Source organism: Nakaseomyces bracarensis (genome assembly GCF_045282275.1).
Source record: "Nakaseomyces bracarensis strain CBM3 chromosome Unknown Scaff12_0, whole genome shotgun sequence".
Taxonomy (NCBI): domain Eukaryota; kingdom Fungi; phylum Ascomycota; class Saccharomycetes; order Saccharomycetales; family Saccharomycetaceae; genus Nakaseomyces; species Nakaseomyces bracarensis.
Genome location: NW_027263958.1, coordinates 1,328,552 through 1,347,379, shown reverse-complemented (window position 1 = coordinate 1,347,379; position 18,828 = coordinate 1,328,552). Strand labels below are relative to the sequence as shown.

General features: G+C 39.0%; 7 protein-coding genes across 7 annotated transcripts; 5 read left to right on the top strand and 2 right to left on the bottom strand.

The window, feature by feature from the left end:
• Positions 1-36: 36 nt before the first annotated feature.
• ZWF1 (glucose-6-phosphate dehydrogenase) lies at positions 37-1,536 on the bottom strand (the record flags this gene model as incomplete). The annotated part of the gene is made up of 1 exon (XM_071054135.1): positions 37-1,536. The coding sequence occupies one exon, from the start codon at positions 1,534-1,536 to the stop codon at positions 37-39; it is 1,500 nt and encodes a 499-aa protein (XP_070910547.1).
• Positions 1,537-2,534: 998 nt separating this feature from the next.
• Positions 2,535-4,055, bottom strand: NAR1 (iron-sulfur cluster assembly protein NAR1; the record flags this gene model as incomplete). Its single annotated transcript, XM_071054134.1, has 1 exon — positions 2,535-4,055. The coding sequence occupies one exon, from the start codon at positions 4,053-4,055 to the stop codon at positions 2,535-2,537; it is 1,521 nt and encodes a 506-aa protein (XP_070910546.1).
• A 501-nt stretch (positions 4,056-4,556) lies between these two features.
• Positions 4,557-5,966, top strand: LAP3 (bleomycin hydrolase; the record flags this gene model as incomplete). The annotated part of the gene is made up of 1 exon (XM_071054133.1): positions 4,557-5,966. One exon carries the CDS (start codon positions 4,557-4,559, stop codon positions 5,964-5,966), a length of 1,410 nt encoding a protein of 469 aa, XP_070910545.1.
• Positions 5,967-6,519: 553 nt separating this feature from the next.
• KEX2 (kexin KEX2) lies at positions 6,520-9,003 on the top strand (the record flags this gene model as incomplete). Its single annotated transcript, XM_071054132.1, has 1 exon — positions 6,520-9,003. The coding sequence occupies one exon, from the start codon at positions 6,520-6,522 to the stop codon at positions 9,001-9,003; it is 2,484 nt and encodes an 827-aa protein (XP_070910544.1).
• An 811-nt stretch (positions 9,004-9,814) lies between these two features.
• Positions 9,815-12,724, top strand: SIN4 (Sin4p; the record flags this gene model as incomplete). The annotated part of the gene is made up of 1 exon (XM_071054131.1): positions 9,815-12,724. The coding sequence occupies one exon, from the start codon at positions 9,815-9,817 to the stop codon at positions 12,722-12,724; it is 2,910 nt and encodes a 969-aa protein (XP_070910543.1).
• An 843-nt stretch (positions 12,725-13,567) lies between these two features.
• RNJ42_03966 (uncharacterized protein) lies at positions 13,568-14,902 on the top strand (the record flags this gene model as incomplete). Its single annotated transcript, XM_071054130.1, has 1 exon — positions 13,568-14,902. One exon carries the CDS (start codon positions 13,568-13,570, stop codon positions 14,900-14,902), a length of 1,335 nt encoding a protein of 444 aa, XP_070910542.1.
• Positions 14,903-15,944: 1,042 nt separating this feature from the next.
• Positions 15,945-18,794, top strand: BNI4 (Bni4p; the record flags this gene model as incomplete). The annotated part of the gene is made up of 1 exon (XM_071054129.1): positions 15,945-18,794. The coding sequence occupies one exon, from the start codon at positions 15,945-15,947 to the stop codon at positions 18,792-18,794; it is 2,850 nt and encodes a 949-aa protein (XP_070910541.1).
• Between the last annotated feature and the right edge of the window lie 34 nt (positions 18,795-18,828).

Sequence of the window (18,828 nt, the reverse complement as noted above, 5' to 3'; positions counted from 1 at the left end):
TTCAATTCCTTATTTAATAGCTTTTCATTATACCACTTACTCCTCGTTTGGGGTAGTGACTGGCCAGGTGTATGGGTGCTTTTCTTCAATAATGTAGTTGTGCTTGGCCAAGTAATCTCTTAGACCCTTTGGACCTCTGGAACCGTAAGGATACAATTCTGGTTGAGGAGCGTTCTCACCTTCCAAGTAGTTCAACAAAGGTGTGAACAAACTCCAACTGACTTCCAACTCATCGTCTCTAACGAAGTTAGAGTGGTCACCTAACATAGCATCTCTGATTAAGGCCTCGTAGGCTTCTGGGATCCAGAAATCCTTGTACCTAGAGGAGTAAGTCAAGTCTAAGTCGGTGACTTGGGTAGCGTTGGATAGACCTGGGGTCTTGGAGTTGAACTTCATGTAAACAGCTTCGTTTGGTTGGATTCTAATAACCAATTCGTTGTGAGGGATAGTGTTGAAGACACCAGAAGCGACAGCCTTGTATTGCAATCTAATTTCGACCTTACCCTCGTTAAGAGCCTTACCAGCTCTCATAATGATTGGGACACCAGACCAACGCTCGTTTTCGATTTGGAAGGCCAAGGCGGCGAAAGTGACACACTTAGAACCTGGCTTGACAGTTTCATCATCCAAGTATGATGGCTTAGTACCATCTTCAGATTTGTCGTATTGACCGATCAAGATGTCCTTGTGGTCGAATGGGGCCATAGCCTTTAGGACCTTGACCTTCTCGTCACGGATGGCTTCTGGGTCGAAAGAGACAGGTCTCTCCATGGTCAACAAGGTCAAGACTTGTAGCAAGTGGTTTTGCATAACATCTCTGATAATACCGATGTTGTCGAAGTAACCACCACGGCCCTCAGTACCGAAAGGTTCCTTGAAGGCAATTTGAATGGATTGGATGTTGTCCTTGTTCCAGGCAGAGTTTAGGAACTGGTTACCGAAACGCATGACCAGCAGGTTCTTGACAAGCTCCTTACCCAAGTAATGGTCGATTCTGAAGATTTCGTCTTCTCTGAACAATGGGGACAAGTCAGCCTGTAGCTTACGGGCAGTCTCCAAGTCACGACCGAAAGGCTTCTCGACAATTAAACGAGTGACACCCTTCTCAGCGTAGACCAACTTCTTGATGTTGGTGGCAACAGGCAAGAAGACGGAAGGTGGCAGAGCGAAGTAGAACAAACGGTGTGGCTCCAAGGTGCACTTGGCACTCTCGAAGGTCTCGATCTCCTCTCTCAACCTGATGAAACCATCGTCCTGGTCATATGGACCAGAAACATAGGTAACCATCTTGAAAAACCCATCAACCTTCTTCTTGTCCTCCTCCTTAGGAGTCTTCAAGTTCTTCTCAATACGCTCCCTTAGCTCTTCAACAGTCAGGTGACTACGAGCGTAACCAATGATCTTAGTAGTCTCATCTAGATAGCCCTCTCTGTACAAACCGAACAAAGCTGGGAAGGTCTTCTTCTTGGCCAAGTCACCGGAGGCACCGAATACCACGATAACAGTATTCTTAACAAACTTAACAGGTTCTGACATTGTTGTTATTCTTTTGGGTTTTTTCTTTTGTTTATTAGTATGTGTTTTTTAATCAATTCTTATAAAAACCAAAGAAACAGATAAACTAAATTTCTTCCCTTTATTTATTACAGAAAAGATAATTCTCTTCTACCTTATAGCTTTCTCTATCCACAAGATTATATATATATCAATTGATATATAATTCTCAAACCCCTTCTCTCACAGTTGGTAAGAAGCAAATCCCTATATTTCTTTTTCTTCTCCTGTCTCCTGGTATATAAGCTTTTATTTATGTTATATTGCTAAGTTGTCTCTGTCTCTGCTGTGTATGTGTGCACCAATTACTCTATTAATCTATCTCTCTATCTCTATCTCTCTATCTATACTCTCTGTTGCTGCTTGTCTCTCTCTGTCTCTCTCTCTGTGCTTTCTTCTGTTATAACGTTGATAGTTTCGCCACCCCTGTAAAAACTTGCTGCCCTCAATGCTGCCACTTGCCACTGCCACTGCCACTGCCATTGCCACTGGGGGAGCCTGTCTCTGCTGTGTGGAAAAGATTGACAGGGCCCTTCTTCTCTATATCTCTCTCTCTCTGTGTGTGCTGTGCTGTGTATGCTGTGCTAGCTTACCCTGAATTCGGTAGTTTGCATAACACCGATCATTTCAAAACTCTCTCTGCCGCCCCCCCCCTTTGTCCCTTAATTATACTTATAGGGGAATGTGTGTACGCGTTGTTCTATGAGAAAGAGGAATTGAGTTTTTTTGTTTTTTTAGTTTATCCTCTCTGCGCTTTCTGTTGAAAAACGACCCCCTTTTTTTTATTGGTTATTTAATGTTCTTTTACATAATTGGAAATTACACAAATATAACCAACAACCGTACCCCACTCCCCTATTTTTCTCTTCGTGTGGCTCGTACAGTTTTATTTTTTTTTTAGAAATGAAAACCAGCCAACAAAAAAATATTAAAAATCAAAAAAACGATCTTCATCAACCCCTTACTCGTATATCATTACTTCACCACGTGTTTCCCACAGTTACGAGATCTTTTTCCTGGTCGCGGGTCACGGGGTGGAACTCGTACTGGAGTCTCTTATCGTCCGTGGAGACGAGCTGCGGCATTGGTATGGCGCAGTCGAGCGGTTCGATAAGCGGTAGCTCGGCGAAGTACTTGTGGTTCATCTCCTGGACCATCTGCGTGCGGCGTTTCGCGCTCGTGTTCGTGTCGTCGTTGATGCTGGACCCCAGTAACCCTCCGCCGTTGATGCTCCCGCCGGGGCATGCGTTGACCTCTATGTAGTCGCTCGTGTACGGTTCGGCCATCTCGGCATGTGTTGTCCGTGGTGTTTCTCTTCCGCGCTTGCGGAGCGCGGTTACACCGCGCTTCCGTGCAAGCGCCGTCTTCTTCTTGTCGGGGCTCAGCGCACGACACATGTTCTGGATGTTCCGGAACCCAGAGAGCTCGCACGCACTAGCCAGCTTCTTACTACCACTAGTGTCACTCTGGACTAGTCTGTACTCTACGATGTCGTTGTTTTTCCCCGGAAGCCTGCGGATCTCAGTGGTGCCTCGCACGGCTGGGTCGCGCTCGGCCCGCTGCTGTTGCGCAAGGACGTACTGGTACGCGTACCCGCCACTGCTGCCGTCCAGGTTCACACTCCAGTGGAGCTGCGGGTCCCACCCAGGCGGACTCATCTCGCGGCGCAGCGCCGCCAGCACGTCCACATCGAAGTCTCTTAAGTAGTCGTGGAAGGGGATATCTAGCTCGGTGAACATGGTTACCACTTCCTTAGGCGTGATAACGCAGTCCACCTCTCCGTCACTGTCGGGTCTCGAGGCCTCCAGCTTCTTGTCGAAGCACGGCATGATCACCAGGTGGTAGTACGCGGTATCGCGGCCCAGAGTCTCCTGTAACATAACTCCGGTAATTTGCTGCGATGACTTGACGTTCAAAAGCAGCGGTACGATCTCCGGCTTGGTCTTCTCTGCGTACACGACGAAACCAGGGCATATCGATGACAATGCAGGTCCACCACCTAGTGACCCGTCCGCCTTCTTCTCTTGCAACTTCTCCACGGTACGGCGTATAGACATCACACGGCCTAGTTCCGTCCCGACAAAATAGGTCGTGTGGAACACCTCTTTGAATATCCGGAGCATGCAATAGTCCACTTGATCAACATGTATACCATAGTACTTCCCGAGCGACACTCGGCACTGTGGAGACATACTCACAACGAGCTTCTTCCTCACCTCCGTTTTAGCCCTGTCCTCCTCCAATCGCCACGCATCGAGAAACACCGTATGACTCTGCTTCTGCAGCATGATCTCCTCACTTGAAGTGATACACCCAGAACACGCAAGACAGTCTGATAGCGATATACTCACTTTGTCCAACTCAGCGGGCTCAACACCAACTTGGTACTCACCATCCTCCGTAACATACGCTGTCTCCTTCTTGACCTCAGTAGGTTTGATACAAGCTAATGAAGGACTGATAAAATCGTTCAAATCTGACTCAGACAAAAGAGCACTCATTTTTTTCTCCTGGGCCTTCACAACTCTTCCAGAATTTAGGAACCCTTAAAATACCTTATAGAAAACATAGATAAAATAAAAAACTATGCTTTGTTGTAGTCATTATTCATATATCAATTTTGCGATGAGCTTAGTAATTTTTTTTTTTTCACTTTATTTTTTTTTTCACAACTGTGTGCGGGGTATTCTAAGTAATAAAACCATAATATATTATCTACAGCCATATATAAAATAAGAACATTATTAATAATCGAAAAGTATTATATTAATTACGTTGAATACAAGTGACTTGAACTATTATATTTCATCTTGTGAATTCAGATTATGGATATTATTATAGGCTTTATTTCTTCTTACGATGGTACCTTAAGGGACTTTGTTAGGTCGTTTTTCTTAACCGATGTGTATTATATATAAGTAGGAAAGAAAAAAAAAAAGGTATTAGTGATATGATAGTAGATAGAAGTCTTGTGATTTTTTTTTATAATTACTTAGACTATAATGTTTTTAGTTAAAAGGACAGTATCGAAACTGCCGTTATTATATAGGATGTCTAGTTCAATTGCTGTTTCTGAGATTGCCTCGTGGGACCAAGAGTTCTCCAAAGACTTACACCATCAGCTTGCTACCACTGTGTTGAAGAACTATAACGCTGATGATGTCCTGCTGAACAAGACCCGTCTCCAGGAGCAAGATGTTCGTGTGTTTAACACGAAGCTATCCATTGATGCTTCGCCAGTTACTAACCAGAAAGCTTCTGGTCGGTGCTGGTTGTTTGCTGCCACCAACCACTTGAGAATCAATGTTGTCAAGGAGCTGAATTTGAAGGACTTCGAACTTTCCCAATCTTACCTGTTCTTCTATGATAAGTTGGAGAAGGCCAACTACTTCTTGGAACAGATTGTTCAATCTAGAGACGAGGATGTGGACTCCCGTCTAGTGCAGTATTTGTTGACCGACCCTACTGGTGACGGTGGTCAATACAGTATGTTTCTGAACATTGTACAGAAGTACGGTTTATTGCCAAAGGACCTATACAACGATGGGGCATACTCCACCACTGCCTCTCGTAAATGGAACAGTATCCTTACCTCGAAGCTAAGGGAGTTTGCCGAGACTCTAAGAGAGAAGGCCAAGGCAGTCAAGAGCATCGAGGACCAAGAGTTTGTTGAGTTGAGGAAGTCCATGCAGAAGGAGATTTTCAGACTGATGACTTTATTCATGGACTTGCCACCGGTTAGACCAGATGAAAAATTCACCTGGACTTACCAGGACAAGGACAAGAACGTTAAGACCATAGAGACCACCCCGCTCGAGTTTGCCACGAAATACTGTAAAGTTGACTTCAAGAAGCCAGTTTCTTTAATTAACGATCCAAGACACCCATACGGTGAGCTGATCAAAATCGATAAGCTAGGCAACGTCATCGGTGGTGAGGAGACACTATATTTGAACGTTGATAACGAAACCTTGAGCAGCTTGATCGTTAAGAGACTGCAAAACGACAAGCCTGTATTTTTCGGATCCCACACTCCAAAGTTTATGGACAAGAAGAACGGTGTCATGGACGTCGATCTATGGAACTACCACGCAATCAAGTACGACTTGCCACAATCCAAGGCCTCCCGTATCAGATACCATGAAAGCTTGATGACCCACGCAATGTTGATCACCGCAGTCCACGTTGACGATGCGGGCAAGCCTGTCAGATACCAAGTCGAAAACTCATGGGGTAAAGATTCAGGTAAGGACGGTCTCTACGTGATGACCCAGGAATACTTCGAAGAGTACTGCTACCAAATTGTCGTAGACATCGACGAACTACCAGAACACCTCTCAAAGAAATTCCACGAGAAAACTAACCCTATCGTCCTACCAATCTGGGACCCAATGGGTGCCCTAGCAAACTAATTATATTAGTTATAGATATATATGGTAATGTATTCTGAATATATAATGGCTACTACTGAAGTATATTAATATGAACAATACCAATAGATTGACAATGTGTATCACTTTGTACTAAATATGCTAAAAATAAATTATTAAGCCCAAAACGGGATCCGCAGCCTATTTTCGAAAGTAATTTTATAAAGAAAACGCGTGTCTATGTGGACAAGGCGATGCTTTGTAACAGGAGACCCACTAAACAGGTTTTAAAGGACACGATCAAAGACATAAACTGCTCAAGCTGTTCCTGAATATATATAACGTATATTCAACTACCCGCCAAACATTAATACAATAGGAGAATCAAGTAACACTGGTATTTGGCCGGTTTGGTAGATATAAAAAGGATTTTACAACGTTTTAGTTACGAGGGATAATACGTGTTATAAGGAAGGGTGTGATCTTTACTCCATATTACTGAAAGGATAAGAATACTGTACTTAAGAAATCAAGCTAATTAGTACGAAAACGAAAAATAAAAAAAAAAGAACAAAAGATACAAATATAAAACAATATGAGGTTGGGAAGAAGTATACAATACCTTGCACTGGCTGCGTGGTTTGGACAAGGACTAAGTGAGGTTATTCCCGAGAAAAATTTTACATCGAGGGAGTACTTTGCTATAGAATCGGAGTTATCGAAGGAGAAGTTGTTAGCTTTGCATCCGAGCTGGCGATTTGAGCATGGGGTTAGAGGACTAGACAATCACTATGTATTTTCATCCCCAAAGCAGGAAGGTAGGCTGAGTAAAAGAGACCTAGAGACTAGTGACCATATTTTATTTTCTGAGCTGCTGACCCCAGAAAGAAAGCTCCAAAAGAGGGGCCCAGTACCTCCCATGGACTCGAGCATGAGTACAGTGCAGGATCTGATGGACCGTATAGAAATAAATGATCCTTTATTCACAAAACAATGGCATCTCCTTAATCCATCCTTTCCAGGTAAAGATATCAATGTGAAGGATGTCTGGCTAAGTGGTATTACTGGAAGAGGTGTAGTCGCTGCCATCGTAGACGATGGTGTAGATTATGAAAGTCCTGATTTGAAAGATAATTTTTCTCCAGAGGGTTCTTGGGATTTTAACGAAAACAAAAACCTGCCAAAGCCGCTATTGGTCGATGATACCCATGGTACGAGATGTGCAGGTGAAATAGCAGCAGGTAAAAATAATAACTTCTGTGGTGTTGGAATAGCATACAATGCCAAGGTATCCGGGCTTAGAATTTTATCAGGCCTGCTGACAAGTGAAGATGAAGCAGCATCTCTAGTCCATGCCTTAGATGTGAATGATATATATTCCTGCTCCTGGGGTCCGCCTGATGACGGGAAACATTTACAAGGACCATCACCATTGGTTAGGAAAGCTTTAATCAAAGGTACGAATGAAGGTAGAAACAAGAAAGGTGCTATATATGTATTTGCTAGTGGTAATGGTGGACATAACGGTGACAATTGTAACTACGACGGGTATACAAATTCTATCTATTCCATCACTGTTGGTGCTGTTGATCATAAAGATTTACACCCTCCATATTCTGAGTCATGTTCAGCTGTTATGGTTGTAACTTATTCCTCTGGATCAGGAGAATACATCCATTCTACTGATATAAAAGGTACCTGTAGCGATAGACATGGTGGAACTTCAGCTGCTGCTCCAATTGCTGCAGGTATTTATGCTCTAGTTTTAGAAGCTAACCCATCTTTGACCTGGAGAGATCTACAATATTTGACCATATTATCTTCCGACCCTGTTACTAATAACCTTAATGATGGAAATTGGCAAGAAACTGCTATGAAACGCCAGTATTCTCATACATATGGTTATGGTAAGTTAAATGCTCATAAAATAGTAGAAATGGCCAAAACCTGGAAAAACGTGAATCCACAGGCTTGGTTTTTCAGTCAAGAAAAACAAGTAAATAAGGCCAATGATATTGATGACATTAATAGCTCTATTGAATCTGTAATAACAATCTCGAAAGAAGACCTCAATCAAGCTAACCTTAAGAATCTGGAACATATTACTGTTACAGTAGACATAGAAACAACGGATAGAGGACAAACTATCATTGACTTAATCTCCCCTAGTGGAATTGTGTCACATCTTGGTGTTGTCAGGCGTTTCGACAATTCAGAGGAAGGTTTTAGAGGCTGGACCTTTATGTCTGTTGCGCATTGGGGTGAAAGTGGTGTCGGGGATTGGAAGCTAGTTGTCAAATCAGCTTCCGACTCTAATGAAGTTCAATTTAATTCCTGGAAGCTCGCCACATTTGGTGTTGCAGAGAAAGCTGAAAGAGCTGTTCCTTATGAATTTGGCATGGAATACAACAGTCCCAATGAATCTTCTGATAAAACAAATGATAATCCCGAACCAGAAGAGGAAAAACCAGAAGATAGTACTGATAAACCTGAAGAAGCTATAGAAAACCCAGGATCAGAGCAAGAGAAACCAGACCAAGGTGACACAACAGAAGAGGGTGAAGGTAAGGGTGATGAAATCTATAATCCTGATCAGGATAATACGGACAGTCATAAACAACATTCTTCCGGTAGGTTACCACCTATTCCTCAAGGAATTAAACTGATAATATCTGTGTTTTTATTGATCTGTGTCTTCCTTTTGCTTCATTTTATGTTTTTCGTCAGAGCCAGAAGAAGAATAAAGAGATCTAGAGCTGCGGCATATGACTACGATATTATCGACACAGACTCAGACCACGATTCCAATATTGACGACATTCTAGCAAATATGCCAGATACATTTAGTGTTTCAGAAATTGATGACAACGACTTTGATTTATCTGATGAGGATAAATTATCCAACTCTGGGCCTGTTGGTAAAAATATAGTACTAGATGAGTTACTGTTAGAGACGTTCAACTCCAATGGCATTGAAGGAAGCAGTAGTAGGGAAGCAAACGGCAATGTTATAGAGGAGAATAGCAATAGTGGAGTAGAAACGAGCAACAGCCGAGAAGATACAAGCAATATTCGATAAGTATTATAAAGAAACTACAAAAACATTCATTTTTTTGTGCGATCGGTACACACTATAGACTAGGAGGACATTCTAAGAATATTAATATTCATATTGAAGAACAAAATACATTTAGCACACCTAAGAAGATACCATCTAATATTTAATTGCTAGGTTTGAAAGCTAAATTTTTATATTTGATTTGTTTTCTTTCCAAAAAATAAAAAAGAACAAGACTTCGAAGACATTCATGGAGTACAAACCGTAATGGTTCCTATTTAGGTTTGTACTCCATAATAGAAAAATCAATTTGCTAATACTTGCTTCCCATTTTTATCATTCCCTAATTTTCTCTCCACTAATTATCACACATTTCGCATTTTTTTTTAAAGACGTTTATTTATTATTAAAGCATACTGTGCTTTCATTATAATCTACATATAACTAACTTTTAGCTTCATAAATAGTCAACATCCATCCTTTTAACACTTCTTGATGAAGAATGATTATTTTCATAATATTCAATTTTTTCAGTTACTTGGAAAGCAGGAAGCGATCGCCTGCTTCGAGCGAAGCCAGAAAAATTAGAGAAAACAGAAATGATATTTGAGTAAGCAGAAAAGATAGCTATTTGACAGGTAGGCCAAGTTTAATTAGGAAGAGTGTCATTAATCTAATAAATCTAGCGAAAAAAGTTCGACACTGGATTAATATTGTCTATTTACACTCCCAACTACAATTACCAGATTCATTAGAATAATTGCCGATTACAGTACTGATAGGAAGGATTATTCTTGAAAGAACAAAATAGGCTCAGAAACTGTATATATCAATGAATAAGCTCAGCAGTCAAAGAATATCATGGTCTAAGACAGGTATTATTGCCTATGGGGATTCCTACTCAAATGAAGGTAATTTGTGTATTACTTTCCTCGAGACAATAAACGGTGTTAATTGCCGATTCCATCCACCTAAGAGATATACTATCCATCCACAAATACATGAAACTCTACCGAAATCTGACGGATCGACTAGTAACCATAATGTTAATGGGTCAAACGGCCACACCTCTGGAGGGACACCGGCTTCTTCTAGCAAACATTCTCACCAATTCTTTTACGACATCTCCTCGGTTCATTGGAATAACTGGTTTAGTTTACCGGGAGATATGTTAGCGGTTTGTGATGAACTTGGTAATATGACAATGTTGATAGCTGGTCAAAGTCCCGACGGCCCTACCACTCTAGATAAGCTTACTATGCTTTTCCAGGATAATATTTATAAGATACACAATCATGTGATGCAATTACAAACTACAAATGCCAGCAATACAAGATTAGAAAGAAAACAAACTAAAAAAGAATATAATACTACAATTTTAGATTTCCATTGGTTAAGTTCTTCGAAACCTGTAATAATATCACAATTTTCTGCTTTTGATAGCTCAATAAACATGTACAGAAATAAAGCACAACAACTAACCCCACATGGTATATACCATCCACCTTTTATGAAATATGCTTGTCTGGCAGTTAGAAGAAATGGACAGGTTGACTTTTGGTACCAATTTTCAAACTCTAAAGATCATAAGAAAATCACACTTCAATTGTTTAATCCACACAATGAGCGTTCAAGAGGGTTTGATTTCCTTCAGTACGCAAAAATTACACCTGTCAATAACGATAATTGCCTACTAATTACAACATACTCTAGATTAACAAAGAAGCTGTCATTTTACAAGCTCTTTGTGAACTGGAATATTAGTGCTGCAAAGCCAGTTGTTTTGAATGATCCAGCCTTAAAATTCAAGCATATCTTGGATGCAACTCTTGATCAAACTGATGGTGAAGGAAGAATACTAGAGTTTTCATGTGTGCATGTTCTAGCAAAGGTTGTTGTTGATAAAGATACTGCACCTGAGGTCCTTGTGGTGTATGATGTATTAGGAACAAATGAATCAATTGTGAAGCAGTATAAATTAGGTCAAGTAAGGCTCCCATTAGATTATCTTGGTATTCTAAAACCGGAATTAAATACCTCTAATGAAAATCACAACCAAGCACTAAGATCTAACCGTTCAAACCTTCGCTTCCTGGGATCTCTACATCTGAAACATAAAGTTATGAACGTAACATCTGAAATATTAGATGGATTTATATCTTTCTACTATACAAATGGTGATATTGATGTGTATAACCAAAATGATTGGAAACTGGAGACAGAGAGACTGGTAAACCAAGGCCCACAAGGGAAGTTTAGTAACATTATTACCTCTATTTTAAGTGCAGGGTTCAAATACAAAAAAGTTGAAACTATTGGAGCAGTAGAATGGATTCGTGTTTCACCAACAATGGCTGGTATAATCTATAAAAATAAAAAAGACGATCAACCTAAATTTTATCCAATGTATTTGGATGACGTATCGGATAAGTCAAAGGATGAAATAAATGCCACATCAATGGCCTTTGGATACGTTACTAGTGCTCATAGACAATTATCTGGAGAAGATATCGCGCTTGCGTGCAAGCAGCATATACTAAAGATTGCAAAGCTTGATGAGAAAAGAGCTAAAAATTTCATTACCACGTTAATGTTCAATTTATACAATTTCTTCAATTTTTCACCAGGTGCACCAAAGGAATTAATGGATAAGATTATATCGAGTAGACCATTACAGAAAGTTATGCTTCTTCAATTAGAACTTGGAAGTATATTTTCCGATGAGAACACCTGCGAAATGGCAAGAGTAATATTGTACCTGAAGAATGTATCTTTTGCGTTTAATGGTGTTGCACGTAACTTACAGTTTGCAATTGAACAGATGACCAATAGTACAAACACTGCCAGCAGTAGTACCCAACTATCTGGAGATAAATTTTTTCAAACTGCTTTTTCCAAACAAGATCTCGTGCATTCATTGATTCCTGTAACAAAATGGTTCGTTAAATTTATTACATATTTGATTCAGCAAATATTAATACTTACAAATGACCCGGAAAACTCAGAGAACAGGTTAGTACTAGGTATATTTGGGGCGAAAATTCCAAGAACTCTTATTTTAACCATCTTATCTGAGATACAAAAAGTAATTGCCATTATTACTAAATTTCCAGAGACAAATTACCCAATTCTAAACGAATCCTCGACATTTTTAAAGATGGTATTGGCAGAATCACCTGTAAATTTTGAGAAATTCGGTACTTTCCTAAATGATGTTAACTTGAAACTATCTACGTTTAGCGAACAACAACCATCGGTGATGAGGGAACCCACCTTACTAGTCAGGTCCGAAGTACCCGAAGAGCTAAGCAAGATTACAGAATTCCTGTTGCAGTACTCGAGCAATACAGTGATATCCCACGGTGATGCCGCTGCCATATACTTCGCCGACACCAGTGGACTCAGAATATCATGCGATGAGTTTTTCCAACCGGGGGTACACAAGTTATTACAACCTATCGAAAGAGGTATCGTGATATCCAACGATCAGATGCCCCCAGCGCTCCAGGATTCAGACAGCTTTACAAAGTTGACCTACGATGGTATAACATACGATAGATTCACTCCGGAAGAACTAGAAGATAAGAAGTTGAAGAGATGTAACAGGTGCGGATGTGTCACAAAGGCAGGGTACCCAATAGCCCGCAATAAGACAATAGTCCCCACCTCCATAAGCACCAGAAGATGGCCAACAATGTATACACGCATGTGTATATGTTCAGGTATGCTATATGAACTCTAGTTTACAAGCTACCTTTTGCTATGTTATGTGCTGTACGGGTTCTTCCTCACTCCCTCTACTCTATACAAGGTTTTTTTTTTTGGTAATTAATTTCGTACATCAGGACCTCTTTTCTCTTTCCTTTTTTTTCCTTTCTTTCTTTACTTATTGCTCCCTGTTCTGGTCCGCCCCTCTCCCCTTTTCCATTTTGTAATTGCTGCGGCGTTATACAAGGGGGGATATTGTCCTTCCGTGGAACACTTAAACTTGCTCAGGATTGGTGAAAAAAGGACAGAAATTCTTTTTTATGAGCCGTGGTGCTTACTAAGAGAAGAACGCTCTTTTCTTGGGTTCCCCATTCCTACGCCGTTTTATTAGTACTTATTTAGGTGTTGACTGATGTTAAAATAAGCGTATTTGTGTGAATGAGAATATAGAAGGATCATAGAAAAACGTGTACATCGAAGAGCATGTTGAAAAAAGCAAGGAACTGAAAAAAATAAAAAGCGTATATCGCTAAGAAACAGCTTACGTCAAACTCAAAAAAAAAGCAAGAAACAAATGCCTTAGAAAGTGAGGGAGAGAGAATTAGCAAATCCTCTCGAGAGCCCATCGGTCCTCGAACGATGAAAAAAAAAATTAAATAATCAACAACTACTGTACTTCTTGAGATGGTCTTTCTGGGATTTACTTTAAATTAAACTATAAACGGAATGGTTAAAAAAATTATACATTGTTTAAAAAGGGAATGGCTTATATAGAGTTTAAATATTGAAAAAACAAGCATCTTTTTTAATTCTTTTCTATAAACAAAGGAAACAATATTAAAACGTGGGCGAATAAAAACAACAACAAAGAAAAAAAATGACACAGGAAGAGGTTAAGGCTCTTGTGCCACATAATAAGATGCTAGAGAATATTATGGGAGAGACCAAGAGTTTGGTTAAACTTGCGTCTGCCAAAAAATCTGTTATGTCTTCGACTCTGAATGATTTCGCCTTGCAGAAAGTTGAGCTGGTCCTCAATGAAAGGGAGATCGAGTTGATCAGAGACTCTTGGTTTATTATGCTGAACGATGACCTGTCGCCAGAGACCATGACTGCGTTCTATGGGAAGCTGAGGCAGAACAAGAAACTGTCGCTGACTTCTAACCTGATCACCAATGAGAAGTTCTCGGTGCTCAACGAACAGTATGAGGAGAAAAGGAAACACATCATTAATAACACTAGTATCCCATACCAAGTGTTGAACACGAGCTCTATAGAGGGTTCTTTATTTTGTGCACAATTTTATGAAAACCTAATTGCTATGGACCAGAACGTTGAAAGAATGTTCCCATCTATCAGACACCAGGCTGTGTCGTTCTCGGGAGTGTTGAACACTGCTGTGGATAACCTAGAAAACATCCATGTTCTTGATAGTTACCTGCGTGGTATTGGTAAGAGGCACGCTAGAATATTGGGTATTATACCGGCCTACTTCGAAACGATGGGAAAGGCCTTCATCAGAACCTTCCAGGATAGATTTGGTGTCTTCTTCACAATAGAATTGGAGGATATATGGTCTAGACTATATTCCTATTTAGCCAATGGTATGATTGCCTTCGGTGTAGACCCTGTTATACCGCAATCTCTGAAAACATCCAGGAAAAACTCCATTGACACACTAAACGGAGGCTCTTCAAGCGACAACAGTAGGAGAGACTCCTTCATATCCAAAAATAACGAGTCAGAAATATCAGATTTCAAGAGGTACATGGCCGAGTTCAACCACGAGATAGTTGAAGAAGACGATCTTGATTTTCCAATTCCAGGAATCGTGACCACTGAGACCAGTTTCCAGGAGAGTGATATTAGAGATGTTGAGAATAAGATGAATAACTTTACCTTCAACAAGAAATCACCAACTGCCTCCGTGAAACTGGCACCTTCAACCTCCTTAGAGAGCCAAAGAAACGACAGCAATATATCGACCACGAAATCTGATCAGAATAGCGACTTTTCAGAATACCCAAGAAACAGTTTATCAAGTAGCACAGACAAGTTTAAACTACCTTCTGTCGATCCCAAAGTTAGAGCTCCTAGGTCAAAATCTAATATCCTAAAAACAAAGGGAAATAGTATACTGAAAAAGAACACCCTGGTATCTTCAGCCATATCTGAGAAACCTAGTTCGAAAAAAGATTGTGTTATTATGTAGGTTTAAAGCAATTTAACAAAACAATATCCCTTATGAAACTTTCTAACGAACTACCAAAAACCAATTAACTTATATTTTACTCCCTGTATACTGGAGTAAATGCTACAGGAAAAAAGGTAAGATATAAAAGTTACTTTGCAAATGACTCTACAATCTGTATTCTTATTCACGCGAGGCAGTCCCGTTCAATGCCTTTATTAGTATAGATTATTTTTTTTTCTACCTACTATAATATTTTATCTATATCTACTATTTAATAATTTATATTCCTACTACTATCTAACCAATAACAAAAAAATATAATATAAAATTAAATCTTATAAACAATTGCTAAATTAGTCCATCACACATCCTTACATGGATTGAGTATACCAATTATCTGGATCTACTAAAATAATAATGAATTACTAAAAAGCTAACCTATTAACAATTTCAAAAATAGGTATTCATATACGAATACATCACGCTATAAAACCGGGTAATAATATAAAACCGGTAAAATTGAAAATGTACTTGTGTCCTGCATGTGTTTCTGAGTGACAAAGGAAGATAATAGCATTTTTTTCGTGGAGACAATAGCAGAAACGCCAAACGCGTCAATTACATTCCCAAAAACAGTAAAAAATGAATATATACTAATTTTAAATTTAGCAACGAGAACAAGAAGTAAGAAATACTTTTTAATGTTATTCCCTCCCCACCCCACGTATTATATCGATTTCGCGTTGACAAGAGCAGCAATCTATCTTTTGGTTTTAGCATAACGAGTTTTATTTTATTTTTTTATCAATTAGAGCTTTGTATTTATAAATAAGTATTTATTTTATTTGTTCTCATGTGCTTACAGAAGTAGAACAAGGTCAATATTGATATCCGTATATTTGTTACGATAGACTACTACATTACTACAAAAATACGATAAAAAACAACAACCAGGAGATAGAAGTAAAAGGAATAAAAAAAATTAGATAAGATTAGAGTATACAGGTTTCATTTGAGCAAACGGAAACAGCAAAGCACATATTAATAAACTAAAGTCATAATGTCATCTGCTAGGGATAAACCCGAGTTATTGAATTCGTCATTTTACTCTTCTAATTCGATTAACACCCTAGATCATGCAAAAACGTTCAGAAACTCATTGATATTGAATGTATTATCTGACAACAGTATTGCAAATTCGATAGAAAATGAGGGAATGGAGGATTTGAACGGTACTGATGCTACTTTTGTTGAAGATAATGAGAGCGACCAGGCTGTGAAACGCGATGAATACAGCTTAGCTTCAACTATAAAGAATGAAAATAGTCTTGGGAAGGAAAAACCAAAAAAGAATGAAACACAGACTATAAACATGTCCACCTCACCATCTCTAAGTGCATTGGCCAACATATTACAGGAGAAATCCAAAACTGCCGACCAAAAGATGAGAAATAGCATGCTGATAAATATAACAGAAGAAGGAGAAGAGCAGGGTACAGAGGAAATAGGAGAAACACAAGTATCCCAGAGGGACACCGACAGTAATACATACAGCAATCTAGTTGCATCTCCGAATCTAATTGACATAGATGGCACAAATAACGTAAAATATAGTACTTTCGATAATAACAATGATACTCAACCTGATTTCCTAACTACACCAAAAGTAGAGCAAGGTCAAAACACACAGAAACTAAACTTCGTATCCTCATTGAATGCAATTGTCGAGAGCCAAGAAAAGGATATAGAAGAACCCAGAGTGGATAATAAGCAAACCGAAATACCAACACCGAAACCATCTGAAATACCAAAAGCCGAACAGTATGATGAACCAGTCACTACAGTACCAAATATATTCAATAACAACCATAATATTAAAACAAATTTGAGAAGTATATCAGAAAATCAACTCAGACATACGTATAATGACGCTCAAGATAGTAATGAAATCGCAACAAATATATTCAATAAACCTCTACAAAATAACTCTTCAACTACTTCTTTACCTCAGGGATATTCTAACAATGTACAACCAATCAAAAGATCGGTAACCAACGAACAGATAAAATCTAATATCCTAAGAAAGGGTCCAAAAATGGATCCTGCTACGCGTGCTTCCAGAACTGTTTCAACTGGTCCAGTGCTGGAACAGACATCACAATACAAGGAAAAGAAAGGATTTTTTTCATTCTTAAAGAAGAAAAATAAAAATACATCTAAAAAAAATATTCCAACTTCTACCGATAACTACAAACCATCATCAAAGTTCAATAGTACATCCTCCAAAAATTCTGCTCCTGAAATTCCCAAAAAATCGCATAGCAGTAACAACATTTTTGGTAACTTTAAGAAAAAGAAATCAGATATTAAAACATCTGTTATTCACGATAATGCGGTTGAATCCAGCAATCAAGACACTTTAGAAAAGCTAAATATTCCTAAAGGCAGATCTAATTCGAATACTAATGTGCCAACTCCATTCGCTAATATAGTAGAGCCAAACAACGGCAATGATATCAGAAACAGAAAACCAACTCCACTCAATTTTGATTCACCACTGGTGGTGGATACTGCAAAAACAGAAGATGATCATTTTATTGATGATGATAATGATAAAAATTATATATTAGGCAGCCCTGATGTCGGTTCACCGGCCTTTAGCTTACCAAAACCTGATGCTGGAGAAGCACTTTTCCCAAAATTTTTAAATTCGCTAGAGGTTGATTCTATTGTTTCACTTGAAAGAACTAGGTCAATTAAATCAAATAAAAGAAACTCCATCAATTCCCATAGGAGGTCTTTAACGGACACATTGTCAATTAATGCCCAAAATGAAGGAATGTTTATCACTGAAGTTGGATCTGCCGTCCTATCAACACCAGATCTGACTAAGTCTCCTGCTAGTAGTATATTGAGAAGCGGTAGATTCGAAGCACCATTTGATATGGAAATTTCTACCGATATAGATGATTCAGAAGATATGATAAACGACAGGAACAACATAGATGAAATGATAAATGAAGAAAATGAAACTGAGGATAAGAATGCATTTTCTATGAAAAATATGGAAAATGAGTTTGAACAAATACTTTCTGTCGATGATAGAACTTCGAACTCAGTAAAGATTGCAGAAGCTGAAGTTAACGGTGCAAACCAAATTTATGAAGAAGATCAGGAATTAATGTCGGATATTATGGACTTTGCTAATATTATCGATTTCGGTGAAGAAATGGATTTAGGTTTGGGACTTTCCCTAAATAATGATAATAGCTTTCAAACACCTAATGATGTCTCTTCCAATACTCAAACAACAGGCCCAAAACAAGAAGGCTCTATACCTAAAATTATTATGAATGAAAACATTAGTCCTGAAGGTTCTCCGGTCAAAATGTCTGATCAAGAAGAAAATGAGGAGGTGTTCAAATATGAGATACGACAAGAAAAAATAGAGCCAGCGCTACCTTCTCCACCTTTAAGTGAAAAGGGTAAAATTAGAATTTCATTTGATGCTAACAGCTTTGAGAATGAGAACTTCAATGAAATTGAGGACTCACAATACTTCACGGAAGATGATTTAATGGGAATAGATAATGATGGTAACTTGATGGAAAAAAATGATGCATTGATGGAGCATTCATTCACATCGAAGAGTCCCCTATCAACTACCTTATTTTTCGAAGAGGAAGAGCCCGAGACTTCCAATAGTCAAGTGAAACTATCTGTGTCATTTTCTACTGAAATTCTTCTTTTTGAAACCTATGGTGAAGAAGATTACGATAGACGTCCAGAAATTGCCACTTGTAACCAATTGACTCCTCAGCTTGCTCAGATGATAAAGGCCGAACTAAATGAATTGAAGAGCGAGATGACTATTCATGAAGATTCAAGATGCTACACCCATTATTACTAAACGAAGTTGTAAAAGAAAGAAGACCCACAATAAA